Source organism: Musa acuminata, chromosome BXJ2-3 (genome assembly GCF_036884655.1).
Source record: "Musa acuminata AAA Group cultivar baxijiao chromosome BXJ2-3, Cavendish_Baxijiao_AAA, whole genome shotgun sequence".
Classification (NCBI taxonomy): Eukaryota; Viridiplantae; Streptophyta; class Magnoliopsida; order Zingiberales; family Musaceae; genus Musa; species Musa acuminata.
In genome coordinates, this window is record NC_088340.1 from 43,685,362 (window position 1) to 43,700,721 (window position 15,360).

At 37.1% G+C, this 15,360-nt stretch overlaps 2 protein-coding genes across 3 annotated transcripts; one reads left to right on the forward strand and one right to left on the reverse strand.

Moving 5' to 3' along the window:
* Positions 1–34: 34 nt before the first annotated feature.
* LOC103979798 (uncharacterized) lies at positions 35–5,408 on the reverse strand. Its single transcript, XM_009396015.3, has 3 exons — positions 4,679–5,408; positions 2,239–2,426; positions 35–846 (listed from the first exon to the last, which is right to left on the reverse strand). The coding sequence occupies exons 1-3, from the start codon at positions 5,250–5,252 to the stop codon at positions 361–363; spliced, it is 1,248 nt and encodes a 415-aa protein (XP_009394290.2). The 5' UTR covers positions 5,253–5,408; the 3' UTR covers positions 35–360.
* A 3,195-nt stretch (positions 5,409–8,603) lies between these two features.
* LOC135608513 (GTP-binding protein At2g22870-like) lies at positions 8,604–14,805 on the forward strand. 2 transcript variants are annotated; one of them, XM_065101477.1, is made up of 6 exons: positions 8,604–9,179; positions 9,366–9,435; positions 11,067–11,229; positions 11,323–12,416; positions 14,269–14,340; positions 14,414–14,805. In XM_065101477.1, exons 1-4 carry the CDS (start codon positions 8,705–8,707, stop codon positions 11,542–11,544), a joined length of 930 nt encoding a protein of 309 aa, XP_064957549.1. In that variant the 5' UTR covers positions 8,604–8,704; the 3' UTR covers positions 11,545–12,416; positions 14,269–14,340; positions 14,414–14,805. The 2 variants fall into 2 exon arrangements, with proteins under 2 accessions (XP_064957549.1, XP_064957548.1); XM_065101476.1 differs by having other exon boundaries at positions 14,280–14,340.
* The last annotated feature ends 555 nt before the right edge of the window (positions 14,806–15,360 follow it).

Consider the following 15,360-nt stretch of genomic DNA (forward strand, 5'->3'; position numbering starts at 1 on the left):
ATTATTGACTCTCGATATCATATACACATTAGGATCAGCAAAGAAATAGTTCGATGAGTAGATATCATAAGGATATTACATCATGTCTTCATATCATATCATGAAATTGAACCCCTTGATTAGGACAAACCTAATACCGTTTGACATTACATCATGACAGCAGCAGTAGTTTTCAGAATGGCACATTTGACACTTTACAAGGGGAAAGAACCAGTGGGTTATATATATATCTACACTACAATCGCAAAATGCCAACAGATAAATTGCAGTCCAACATACACCATAAAATTCTCATCAAGGGACAGAGAACAAGTACATCCACATAGTACCAGACTGCTAAATCATCTTAGTCCTGAACCCTCATTTTTTGAGGGCCTTTGGTGCACTTCTATCGTCCTCTTCCTCTAGATCGCTAAACGAGACGTCCTCGTCATTGCCTATAGGAATGCTGGTGCTTCCTGAGATGCCCATTTCTTCTGTTTCATCTTCCAACCAATCATCCCCGTCCTCGTCGAACCTCTCAATGGAGACCTTTGATGCATCACTGTGATCCTTCTGCAGCTGTCTTGGTGGCTCTTCTTCGATGACAGACTTATCAATGACTTCTACCTCAGTTGTTTGGATTGGGTGTTTTTCTGTCACAGGGTCGGTGATTGGCACAGAAATAACTTCCTTTGCTTGGGATGGTGAAGTTTCATACAAATCCTTTAGTTCTGTGACCTTCACTTCGGATTGAACTGAGGTATCATCTATTTTCCTGTTGGAAACATCAACTTCAGGCCTCTCTGCTTCTGCAATATCTTGATTCTGCAACTTCTGGAACAGCAATGCTCTGGCTTCCGCAACCTGCACAAAGATAGAATGGATCATTTAGACCTAACAATTTTCAACAGCTTTGATGGCAAAGTCTGGAAGTGGATGCAAACATGTTACTCCAACTTTTGAAGTTAAGTATGTCGGTAAATTGTAGACTTTTACAAATTCATTCAGGGGGAAAGAATCCTGTGAACCACATGTATAAACCAAATCTTATCAATTCCACCATTGAAACAATAATTATTCAAACTGTACTAACATTACCTAAGCTTAATCTTGATTTAAAATACTTCCTAAGATAATTCAAAATACTCGTCGCATCCATGCTGTTTCCATGTTGGACACCAACAGTTACTGGATACATCTTAACACATGCCGGGTAGTACAATCATTTTTAGGACCTATGTACCATTTGTATTAATTTAATGTGTATATACGTATATACATATACATATATGTATATACATATATACATATATATAATGTCTATGCTTCCTTGTCTCTTTTGGTAAAAATCCAAAACTCCACAAAGCGTACCTTTGTAAACAAAAACATAAGACTTGAATTCATAAATTGCAAAAGGCATATGGTCTAAGGGAGTTAGAATACTCTACAATATATAGATAATAGAAGGGCTCCAATTCTCACATCTCAACAGCCCAATGATCCTCTCATTACATCTCTTTGTCACTTGCACTCAAAACTGGGTAAGTAGATCCCAAGATGATGAGTGGGGCTAATGCCGTAACTTATCCAAGTCTTTTTATTTTTTTCTAGCACAAGAATGTTGATAGCATCTTCATATGAAGGTCCATATGCTACTTGATTGCCCGGTTGCTCCAAGTATTTCAATGTTGTTACAAAGCATAGAGTTGTGTTAGCGTCAGCTGTCAAGACAAGGCACTAACAGAAATCCTTGTGGATCCATGCGAGCTATAAAAGGTGAGGTATATATGTCAGACAAAGAAGGACTTTGTGCAGACCAATGATGCATGATGTACCTTGCTTTGACGATTTCACCCAGTCCACTGATCGTAATAGTTTATAATTAATCATTAATGTTAAATCACAATCTATTTTACCATGATTATGATCTCTGAATGCAAATCATTTCAAGAATGAAACTAGAAATTGAAGATTGGTAGCAAATGTTACAACCAACACTAGGTGAGTACATTTTTGTTTCTGCAATTCAAAGACTTCAAAGAAATTCATGGAAGGCCTAAATGCTAGCTCACCAAAATTTTCATTTTTCAGCAATCATGTTTAGGCATCTAAACCTAGAATCTGAGCCAAACTTACATCAGAAGAAGTCATTTTACCAGGGCATTTCCTTTGAAGTTCTATATACCAAAAAGCATACTGATGGCGAGTTATTAAGTAAAACGGTCAAAGAGAACAGCTTTGAGCAAGATAACAGACCTGAGGTGTTGAGAGCAGTTCGGCATCATGCTTACTGAGTCTAGGGTGCAAAAGGACAAAATAAATTTTCCAAAAGCAGCCCTCACTCATATGACTTGGGCAAAGTTCAATCCTTAAAGCAGCTAATCTTGGTGCAAGTCTTTCGACAGCCAATGCATGTTCTTGTTGGGCATCAGACATGTCAAAATCTGGGAAATGAGATAAATATAAAAAGCCAAACAAGCTAGAAGAAAGTTGTCCATAAGTGATGACTGCCTATTCTCAAAGAAACAAGCCCAGAAAGAACATAAATATGAACCAACACTAAAATCATATTAGAAATTCAGAACTTCAATAAGCAACAACTTCAAAGGCAAATATAAATTCAATAGATTACAACTTTTCAGAATTCTGTAAAGGCATAAAAAAGTTATAAATTAAATGGCTAGCACTATAAGTGATTGTCAAGTCTATGAGGAAGTACTGTACCACCTCTCCATTGATCACTTCCTGAAGAAAAAGAGTAAAAGATGTAATTTTATGCCTCTTAAAGTTCTCAAAGTACATAGAGCCTTATAAAAAAGTGGCAAAGAAGATATGCAATGGTCATGAAACAAAGTAATATAGAGGAAAACATGCTATTCAAAAACCACATTAAGCTAGCTGAGCTAAAAGAAGGTCCTATCGATGTTACTTCCAGTCAGGCAGGCTACTTCCTAAGCAGTACAAACTCTCAAGATGCCCACTATGATTTTGTTGATCACCATGTGAAACATAAAATTATGCATATATGATTTGATTATACATTATAGTGCTTGATCTAAGCTAACAGTACTATTTTGGATCTAGTTTGGTCTCAGAGTAATATGATATACACTCCTAATGCTTTAAACTTTCCTGTGAATCCCATAAAATAAAGTGTATAACTAAAAAAGATGAAGCCACTATGCAAAAGTTTCCTTGCTTGAGGAATTAGAGTAGGTGAATTAGTTAACCTACATTGCCATGGTATTTGGCTATATTGCACAGACATTCTTGCCAAAATGGTTCAGAGATTGAACTTGGTAGCAAAATGTAATCATTTGAACATGTTGTCTGCATGGACAAGATCTTTTGATGTAGCCCGAAGTCCAGAACTTAATTATATTGAGGGAATAAGGCCATGGGCATATCTATCGATATCATATCAGTGATAGGGATGACCAAGTGAAATTGGGATATCCTTCCCCCTGGTTCATAGACCTAAAAGCTAAAGACAATGAACATAGTTAAATTTCCTCTCTGATCCAAAGAAAGGGATCTTAAGAATAATTCATTTACAATTCTTACAACATAGAAAAAGACTTTTTTTTGGTATGTAGTAAAACTTGAATTAGCATAAAAACCCTTCAGCTGTAACAATCAACAGATTTCTAAGCTGAAATGACCGAAGTTATTTAGTAGTGCATCTAATATGTTGAATATGACTAGATTGGTTCTTAAAAAGCTCACAATTTAATAATTTTAAGAAAAAAAAAGGGTCAGATATTTTAGAAGACATCTAAGTGCAATACTAGATAAAACAAGGTTGTTAAATAAACAGTTTATGTATTGGTCGACAGGAAGTACCCAGAAAGAAGGCTTGCATACACGGGGAACAATGCTGATGAAGACAAGAGATTAGAATTAGGTAGCGACAAAAGAATATCTTAAGACTTTATCTATCATGATTATAGTATCCATTTTTAAACTAGGTGCACATCAGAAATCTATATTACCTTTCAAGAGCCATTCCACATCAACTTTCCTGGTGAATACTATTCATCACGTGAAATTATAAAGAATTAAACATTCCTAGCAGAATCTAGAATCTTTTCTCATTCTCAATTGTGAAAGGCAGATCAAACCAAAATGTACAAAAAAGAAAAAAAAATGTTATCCTGTTCTGTAGTAACTTCCTATTACTTCATGAAGCGAAAAGTTAGTTGAAATAGTATCTAGACCTAATTCGATTTGTATCAAGTCAAAGAGGAGAAGTGGGAATTTTAAGAAGAAACTATGAGTCCCTCATATTAATTTCTGCTACAACACGTCAAGACCCAAGGTTTCAGCCTCGACGAACAACATTCACCGTAAATGTCTAACTGCATTTCTGTGGATGGACACAACAGAATTGAAAGTGCAATTAAAATTTTACTCTATTGGATCTGATGGAAAACAACAGGTGAGACCGTCATGGTTCGATCCATGCAAATAAGTTCCCCTAGTATTTTCTGTTAGTAGATCCCACAGGATAAGGTTTTTGTGAAACATTACAGACACCAATATTAAATTCATCAACAAATTTTAACTATTAGATGGCGTAAACAATCATATCTGGTTACTAAATGACTGAAAGATTGTACAAAAGAAATTGGGAATAGAAAACAATACCAGTTAAATCTATATTAGGTCAATGAGGTAGCAAGAAAGGAAGACAAACCATCAGATTCTTCGTCATCGGGCAACAAGGGGAAATCCAACCAGGTCTCCGGATGCATGGAGATGTTCCTAACGAAGGCCATCACCTCCTCCGTGACGCCAATAGCATTAGTGCGGTACTTGCTCTCCGATCCTTCTTCGTCCTCTGCATCCCAATCCTCCCCTTCCCCGGGTCCCAACGGGAGGAACGTGGACGCGATCTTGGAGAACTCCGATACCGCCTTGGAGCTGGAGAGCCTGGAGATCCCGGACCTGAATCTGCCGCCGATCTCAGCAAGGTCGCTCCGGAATCCAGCGAATGCGAGGGCATCGGAGTCCTCGACCGGGTCAGCGTCGCCGCCGGAGGCGGCGGAGGAGGGGGGAGGGGCCAAGAAGGAGGCAACGCCGCGGAATCGGCGGGACAGGGCTTCGGTGATCTCGGAGAGATCTTCCTTGACGCCGCGGCTGGGGTCGCCGTCCTCTCCGTCACGGGGACTAAGCGACGACGCCGACTCCGCCCTCTGCGTCACATCCGTCTCGCCATCGTCGCGATCGGCCATCAGCGTGCTCGCGAAAGACCTCGCTAGCCACGACATGGCGTCGATTTTCGATCAACCTCTTCTTCCTCTTCTCCTCCTTTTCTCTGGATCTTGATGTGCGAGCGCACTCGAAAGCCGCGAGGGTTGGGTTTGGTAGGCACGTGACTCCGCGAAGCACCGGCTGTTAACTCACGTGTTGCTGTTGTCTCATCTCTTCTCTAAGGCAAGCAAGGAATCGATGGCACATCACGCGCGCACATACATACATACATACATACATACATACATACATACATATATATATATATATATATATATATATATATATATGAAAGCAATATTAATAACAAAAGCAAAGGATATGTCAAAGATTATTATTAATTTAATTAATTTCTCGAAATAATTTCTTGAATATTTATTGTGACCTTTACCTAATAATCATTTATCATACTATAAAAAAAAACCCTCATGTGTATTCTTAAAAAAATAATATATTAATTAAATCATTCGAGTTTTTACTAACCTAAGTATACCCTTTTATAAGATTTCAATCTAAATCTCTCAACCTTCTGACACCTCAACATAACATGTAATTGGAAGTAAATCTCTCATTTAACTATGTCAATATTTAATTTTGTTGTTATACGAAAATTTTTTATCTTGCTCATATATCCTTCAAAAAAAATGTTCCAAACATATCCCTTCTAAACTAGAAATGTTAATAACTATTCCTCTATATTTATCTATAGTCAATTAATTGGTGGAAATAATAAAGGGTAATTTGGGTATATAAATTCTAAAACTTTTCAAAATCATTTGTAATTTAGTTGATAGTGCTTAGCATGTATTTATTGTATTTTAAGATGAGTGGCATACATATTAAAAAAATACTATTTGATAATTAAATGACCTGCTTTTATTTTAGAACTCAATTTTTTTTTTTGTTAAGACATCATAGTAATTAATACATTATTGCATAAGTGACAAGTTTGGAATTCATGTTTGAGCATGTTTAATGTAATAAAATATTACAATTAATCTTTTTAACTCAATCTTTGTGTTTATATATTCATATGCTAATGTATAGGTCATATCAAGTTCAATTGAGATATAAATTTCACATGTGATGAGTGCTACATAAATTGAGGTTAATTAATTACTTGATAATATATCTAAAATTATATTGAAACCAAGGCAATCAAAGCAAATGTCTGCATTTGTTCCAATGTGTTGGTGCTTTTCTTTCGCATAGTGTTTTATGTTTTTTTAATAAATATCTTAATAAAAAGTGATAGGTTTTTAATCTTAAATCCCATTAAATGTAATATCCATGTAATTTATTAGAGATATAAAGAATTAAAATTTTAATTTTATTACTAATATAAAGGATATTATTGATCAATCATCATTTGACATGTGTCATCGACATCTAAATCGGAAGAAGGAGATACAAGTTATCCTCCACTAATATGTTGGGACGAACATCAGTCCAAGACACTTGATTATGGGTTATCTTCCATCATTATCGTTTACATGAACAAAATACCAAATTAAATTTATTAGAGATAGTTAAAAGACTATCTCCTCGAAAAATATTTCATATGATATATCATTTGTTCGCTATCAAATATAAAAGCTTATTTTTAATATAGTCAAAAAGTCACTTTTCACTATTGACGATTATACTCATCTATCTTGAGTTACTAACTTGGGTGTCGAAGGGATCAACTTGGGAAACCTCTCTTGACATCAGTTTTTTATACAAATAACATCTTAAACGACCCTTTAAGGAGTTCGATGCATCTACGTCAAAGGTATCTCAGATAACTTTGTGCATCTGGGTTTGAACTACGTCAGGTTGAATTGAACGTTAACGGTATCTTCATCTAACATTTTTGGTATTACAAAGAGCTCTCAATATCACAAGAATATATACCCTCCAATATTCTCAATGAACGCTCAAGCAAATATGCTTTACCCCTGACTCATAGTACTTTCAAATAAGGGGGTAACAATTACATTTTCCACACATTAGTGCATCTACCTCAATATCGACTCCAATGTAATACTAGTACATATTCAATGACCCGAGTCACTTACCCCCTTTGAGAGCCTCGGGTTATCTCCTTATCCGGTATTTTTAAATCTCACTTAGTAAATATAAACGTTAACAAGTATGATATAGGCCCATCACTCTATTTTTTACTCATCTAATAGATGATGCCACCAACTCAGTCATAGTCCTTGGCACCACTGCCTTCAGTACCTGTTGAGATTCCCAAACTTGAAATAATTTCAACATTTCAATGGGTACTTCGGTCCTTGACCATGAAATTCAATAAACCATACCACTCTTACTCTGCTTTGCATAAATCCGAGACCCAATTAACGGATTCAATGAAGAATTCATTGTGGATTCAATTATAGCAAAATGATCAATGTTCGGAGTAAATATGACGAGAGTTCCAATAATTAAAAAGGAAAGCATTGGTTAACCCTACATTTGGTCGATCTTTAACGTATACCCTCGGCCTTCAACAACAACACTCTTTGGGCTCAAGAGGAGGAATAAATGCTCATAAACTTCGTAGCTCAATTTTCAAATGAGATTTGGAGCATAGTAGATGTTTATTCATTTATCATAATACAAACTTTTATAAGGCTTAGGCTCTCTCGTCTCTTTTGATCATTGACAGAGAGTGTTGGGAAATATTAGGAAAATATCACATGTGCAACGAAATAATAAAAAGAAAAATATCAGATTTTCACAAAAAGGTTTCGTCATCGTACGAAAATTAATGCGTAAACATCACATGTCATCACTCACGTGATTAGCTTACATGACACTTATGATTGGGTATTATTTCTATCACCACCACGAGGATTAAAATATCTTTGTAACCAAGATGGCAATGTTCCTTGAAAATGACCTAAATCATATCTTTGTAATACATTCTTGGTTGGTGAAGATAGTGGGAGCATGATAAAATTGAGCAAGATTGGAGAACCTAAATCATATACCATTTCACAACCCAAGTATATTCAAATACTTAGCACACAAGTTCTGGCTAGGTTCGGTAAAGTACCTCATCATTTTGAGATATATGTGAGACATATCATAAGAAAGAATGTTGAGGATATTGATCCTCAGACCTATGAAAAGACTATTACGAGTATAGATTCCGAAAAATAATAATAAATCATGAATTATGAGATGGATTCGATGTACTCCAACAAAATTATCGTACCCATTAATTTAATTATGTATATAATATATATATATATATATATATATATATATATATATATATATATATATATGATTGTTTTCCCAAGTCCTTTGTACTATATTTGCAATATCATCGGTAAAAGCTAACAATGAGCCAGGCACGTCTGAATTCAATACATATATGAGACGACGCGTGCCTGCATTTGTAAATGGATGAGTGGTGGAATTGGACTCGCTATTTCAGCAAACACCTAAAGCGCAGCTTCCAGCCCCAACAGATATGATACTCCGCCAGCATCGCCTCTTAAACCTCCACATGCTCTCCACTCTTCCCCTCGCTCCGTCTCTCGCCGCGGTCTCCTTCCGCCGCCCGCTTTCCCTCGCCGCACATACGGGGCCTGGAACCGGCTCTTCTCCTCCTCCTCCTTCACCTCATCCCGTCAAGCCCTCCTTCGCCCCCAATGTGGCGGGCGCGGACTTGGTGAGGACCGCACTCTTCGTGCCGCCGGGGGTGGCGCGGGAGGAGGTGACGCCGGATATGTTGCTACCGGGTTCCAACATCGTGGTCGGGCCCTACGCTGGTCACGCGCAGATCAAGCAGGTGGAGTTCGTGAAAAGCAGCGCCCGGGCGCGCGACTGCCCCAAGGATAACCGCCCCGAGTTCGCCATCCTCGGCAGGTCCAACGTCGGCAAGTCCTCCCTCATCAATGCCCTCGTCCGTAAGAAGGAGTTCGCCCTCACTTCCAAGAAGCCAGGTCGGACCCTTATGCTCTTGTCCTTGTTCCTCGCTTAAAAAGTTCATTTCTTGTGCTGCTCTGAGGGTCTGCGCTAAGCTGCAAACTCTAAGATTTTTGCCTAAGGTTGTGCTTTAGTATCATTACGAGCTCCTGAGTTTGGAATCAATTGTTAGTGCGGATATTATGTGAACTTTCTTTCTGCAGGGAAGACGCAACTTATAAATCACTTTCTGGTCAACAAAAGCTGGTACATCGTCGATCTGCCCGGCTATGGGTACGCATTCCCTTCGCTCTATATTATGTGTGGTAGCTGTTTGCTTGGTTTCCTTGGCGATTGATTCATGTAATGACCAAGGATTTTCCTTTCTGCTATAACTTATAGATAGATATGTTATAAACTCCCCAATGAGATTCTGGTTGTGCAACAGAGTCATGCTTTCTTGGCAAATTATGTGTGTAAAAAGGTGTGCCGAAATGGTCATTACTTGATTCTTTGACAATCTTCTACGTGTTACCTTGCGTTGATTTTTGGTCTTGCCAACTAAGTTCCTTATGCTTATAAATATATTATTTCTCCGTCAGACAATTCTTTGGAACATATGCTCTCTAAAATCCTTAATTGAAATGAATTTGATGCTCATTCACAATCATACATAATCTTCCCACAGAAAATTTCTTATGAGCTTAGTGTTTGTTTGATACAAAATGGATGACAGTTTTTATTTAAATGCCTCTGAGATAATCTTAAAATTTGTGAAATTTGAGAATTCACTAGAAAATTATTAGTCTGCTGTCTGCAATGATCTATATTATTTCTTAGTTACATATTTTTACTTATTGTTGTTCACTTCCTTTTAATGAGTAACTAATTTTTCAGATATAGATGGGAGCTCTGCTATCAAATATATGTGTTCTCTATGAAGTCATTTATATTCCTTACTGAATTTTTTGCACTATGTATTCTCTAACAAATATGAAAATTCAAAGAAGCTACTATGCATTTTGGTGTACGACTTGATATACCTAAAAACATGCTGTGTAAAATGATTGAATGTCAGCAAGAAAGGAAAAACTATCTTTCTGCTTGAATATCTTTGCAAATATGAATTAGTAATGGCTTGAGGATTGGATTAGACTTTTTACAAAATTTTTGGGAGTACTTTTGGTTAAGGTTTATGCATGGCACAAATTGATAATTAACTAGCATACACAATAGATGCAAAGAGCCTAGCTTTTGATGGTTCTACACTGATCAAGATGCAGCTTTAGGTGCAAAGAGCCTAGCCTTTTAAAGTTTGCAAACAATTCAAATGCAGCTCCTTTTTCTTTTCAAGTCTTTGACATGACAAATTAATTTAATTAATGGCATGATTTCTAAGCCTATGACATTCACAAAAGGTTTTTCTTTCAATTTGTTGTGGTAATATTAATAATTTGTGAACATAAATGTATCACTTCTGATTTAATTTGTTTGAAATATCTTTGACAAGATTTTATGACAAATTTGTCACCTAGAAGTAAATTGGTCCCGATAAATATTCAGCAAAGGCTTGTCTTTCAGTTCAAAAGATTGAACTTGAGTGCCGCATCTAAATGGCCAATGGACATTACTGTGATGCCATGTTACTTGTGTTGAAGAGAGTATTTGTCTTAAGCATGAACTTCTTGGACAGACAAAATTTCATTTACTCTTTGTTCTTTCTATGACTGTTGGTATCATTTTCTGTAGTTGACTTGGAAATGCCTTATTTGGAAAGCAATTCAAAATAAAACATGAATTTCTGATGGTGTTCTATGTTGAACTCTACCCTACTCATCCTCTAAGCAGATTATAATGTTTCAAATCTGCATGCATTAGTCTTTTTATTTCAGCTGCTGATTTCGCAACTGCCTTCTTGCTTATAGGTTTGCAAATGCTTCTCAGTCTGCTCGAACAGATTGGTCTTCATTTACCAAGGGTTACTTTCTAAACCGTGATACCTTGGTTGCTGTCTTGCTTCTTGTTGATGCCAGTATTCCACCTCAGCAGATAGATCTTGACTGTGCTAACTGGCTCGGCCGTAACAATGTAAGCCTATCCTAGTTTCCTATCTTTACCTATCATCATTGTTTTCATTTTCTATGATCACCGACTCCATTGCTCTTGTCCTCTATATGTTAGATTGGCATGACTTTTGTGTTCACCAAGTGTGACAAGATAAAGGGTGGTAAAGGAAAGCGATCTGATGATAACATCAAGCATTTCCAAGATCTTATCAGTAAGTACTACAAGGAGCCTCCACCATGGATCATGACTAGCAGTGTTACTGGCCTTGGTCGAGATGAGCTTCTTCTTCATATGTCGCAGCTAAGGAATTACTGGGACAACGACGAGGTAGTTTGAAACCCAAAAGCCTCGACAAAGGCAGTTGGGAGTTGTACTATACTTGTCAAACCTCTGTTTACCTGAGTTGTCGTGTGGAATGTGATTGCAGCTCATGGGATGAAAGTTAAGCTATGTGCTTCCTTTCCTAACCTGGATTGCAGTTCATGTTATCGTCAATTGGTTCATAGATATATGTTGACTTGTAAAGATCTAAATGTATTATTACAGTTAACTTGGATTCAAGTATTTTGAAAAGCATATTGATAGATTAGTTATCTCATCAAATTGGATCATGATATGTTTGTGCATTTTGGATAACAAAGCTGATGGATTAATTATCTCATCAAATCGGATTATGATATGATGTGTTTAAATTATTATAGTATTTGAATTCAAAAGTTATGTGTTGACATCCTCAAGGCAAAAAAAATAATATATATATATATATATATGACGTCATTGCTATTAGATTCTGTGTCGGTAGAGGGGTTTCATGCAAATACGGCAAGGGTATTTACTAATAAACCCATTGCCACATAAATACCCCCTCACGCCTCTCCTTACGACGCCCTCTTTCTTGACGCAGCGGATTCGCTGTCCTCCACCGCCGACGTCGTCCGCCGGGGCTCGCTCCTCCTTGTGTCGCCGTGATTCCGAATCCTTGAACGGTTATCCCCTTTCCCTTACCTCTCTGCTTCGAAGGAGGGAATGAAGCGTGGTTAAGTTAGCGATCTATACGTTGGGGCGGGTCGCAAAGGAATCTCGAAGAATCCACCGATTCGATGGAGAAGGACTCTAAAGGAGAGAAGCGGAAGAGGTTTCACCAGGCGCTCCTCAATCTCTACCATCCGCCTTCGCCACCGCGGTCGCCGCCTCCCGCATCGCCTCAGGTAATCTCTCCGCCTTCCCTCCTCCTTTCCCTTCTTTCTTCTTCAATACTTGGATGCCCGGTGCCTAACCGGTCTCTAATTTGAGGTGTTGTTAACATAAATCTTATTTAGGCTGCTGTCGATTTGCTAGCAGAAGCAGATTTGTGATTATTTTTTCTGACTAGGATGGTTTAGCAAAACCCCATTTATCATGGTCGATTAAAGAATAAGGGAAGTGACAACAAATGTCTCTTCAGCTGAGCATCTTGAACCTTTCTCGGAATTGATTTCTGGGTAGTTTGATTCGTGGATAATTAGAATGTGGAATCTTGAGACTGGGAAACAATTTTTTTTGGAGTTTGGGTGTCAGAATTTTATTAACCTATCTACCTAGCAATTAATATATCCATAAATAATATGTTTCTGCTAATTTGATAAGTGGATTGTTGGATTGGAAATTTGAAATAGGCCAAAGGGAACAGAGTACATTTCTATGTTTTTAATAATAATTACCATCAAGCTTATAGAAAAAGATGAAGCTTGAAGTAAATACAAGCTAGCAGATAACACATTTTTATTACTAAAAAATCTTATAAATATTTAGTTATTTGATCAGCATCTTGTAACCGTTGCGTGCTTGTTCATTGAATGTTATGATGACTCAGAACTACAACAATTCTTAGATCCCATGCTTTTGGATTGTTGAAACTCTGGTTCTTATAACCTGTGTTTCAAAGGCTTCAGTTGTTGAATGTGGACTCAGTGAAATATGGAAGTCAAGTTTCCTGTGGCTTGCACAAATTCTGTGTACTTGAGTTGACCATTTTGATCCAGGTTAGATTGTATGCAGAGTTACATGACATCATATAAGATTAGGGTCAATTGGCATGAAAAGTTTTAAGACTGACTTCAAATCAGTTTATTCTGGATTTATCTTTCAAGTGCATAAAGTGCAGCCGTGGTGCTTTTTCCTAGAGTTTTTGGAACTTGATTTTCAATGCTCTAGCCAATCAGGTTCCAGTATTCCAGAAACTCAACTTCCGAAGTTTCATGCTTCCAAGTAGTCAAATGGCTAAAACTATTCACATTTGATTGAGTTTCATTTGTCTATTTACTTCCTGGCAACCAAACCTGCCATAAAATTAACTTGTCTTCCATTTTTAATCACTGAAGGATGCAGCTATAGGAGTTTGAGGAAGAAAGGCTTAGGATGAAGACCTATCTACACAGAATATTGTGGGTTTAGGGCAAATGGAATATTGTGTTTTAATCATCTTGCAGCAGTTTATGTGTAACGAAGACCTGTCTACTTATTATTCAAATTATATGAACAAAGAAAATGACTCATATGGTAACATATTGGCTGTCTGCATGCTGACTTGTGATAGAGCATCGAAATTGCCTTAGACAAAAGCACTCTGTGGTGGAAGTGAGAATCTCGAAATAGCATATAATGATAGATGGTTCACAATATTTTTGTGCAAGGATAAGTTTTGGAGATATTTCATTCATAAGTGCTTGGTTAGGCAGTGTAAGCACTGTGATTGTGAACATTTCAAGATACCATCTATGAACTAAATGGTGCATACCGTAGATTGAACACAGTCTTACAAAGGCAGATTGAATACAGTATCGACAAGGCTTCCTTTTGTGGTTTTCTTGGCCCTTCTATTAATCTTCCTAATTTGAAATGCCAATCATAAATTTGTTAGGACATTTTCTTGGAGTTGTGATATTTTTTTATGGTCTATGGAACTTGATTCATCAGCTTATTAGTGTCTTTTGTTTCTGCAACTAGGCAACACAACTAGGTATATATATCTTCACATTCATCTCTGAATCATTTTTCTTACAAAGTTATTCTAATTGTAAGATCTATGGCAGTTAACCAAGGAGGAACTTGTTGCTATGGTTTGCGGGGATATGGCTCTGGATTTGGATCAAGGTATATATAAATGGAAGATTACAATTTGTACAATGGTATCATGTTCTGTTCGTTGAGCTCATTATTCTTGCAGGGGATGAATATGATGATGGAAGTGAACTGGGTTGTACAAGTGACGTTGAATCAAAAAAGCTCACAAGGGCTCAAAGAAAGAGAATAAGGAAAAGAAAACTAAAGGAAGCAGCATCAGTTAGAAGAAAGATCATCGGACCTTTGTTGCCTTCTAGCGACCAAGATCTAAACAAACCATCTAAAAAACCATCACATGAAAATTTACCTGAATCTAGACAAGATTCTGCAGAGCATCTATCATGTTAGGTAAACTTGTTATACTGGTAGATTTTCCTTGGACTAGTAGCATAGACTAGTTTTGTATGGATGCAATACCATTTGAAAAGATTTAGCAGTTGGATTCTGTAGCCGATCTTTATTACATACACAAGTGACTAACAAGTAGTTGCTGCATCTGAATTTGATTCTTCGGTCTGACATATTTATGTATCTCTCTCCCTGTTCAATAATACATGTTATCTGTCTGCTCTTTTAGCATGTTCATCTGTCTTTTCTGTTTCAGGTTAGGTCAGTTATTATGAGCTCAATGCACAAGGTATTAGGCTTGTTTTGTACTATTATATTTAGGGGTGATTCCTACTCAATTTTCAGTGATTGCTGATATTTTAGAAAAATAATTTTATCCAGACCATTCTCCACCATACACACTCCCCATTTGACTCAGTTCTCCATTAGTAACTTGAGTAGACATCCCCATGAGCCTCTACTAGTCCTTCAGGTTCAAGCTTTTTTTTTTCCTCTCTAAATTTCCATTTAGAGATTGTGTTCAGCAATACTGAAAATTGTTTGGATTGATTAGTTCTAAGTGGACATGCTGAATTTAGTTAAGAATCTTTTGGAGCAGCTACACATGTTGATGCTATCTATTAGATATATCACAGGCAATGTTGGAAGGAAACCATGGTCCATGGTCACTTGAGTTCTTCTCCATGTGGACTGCTCTTGATT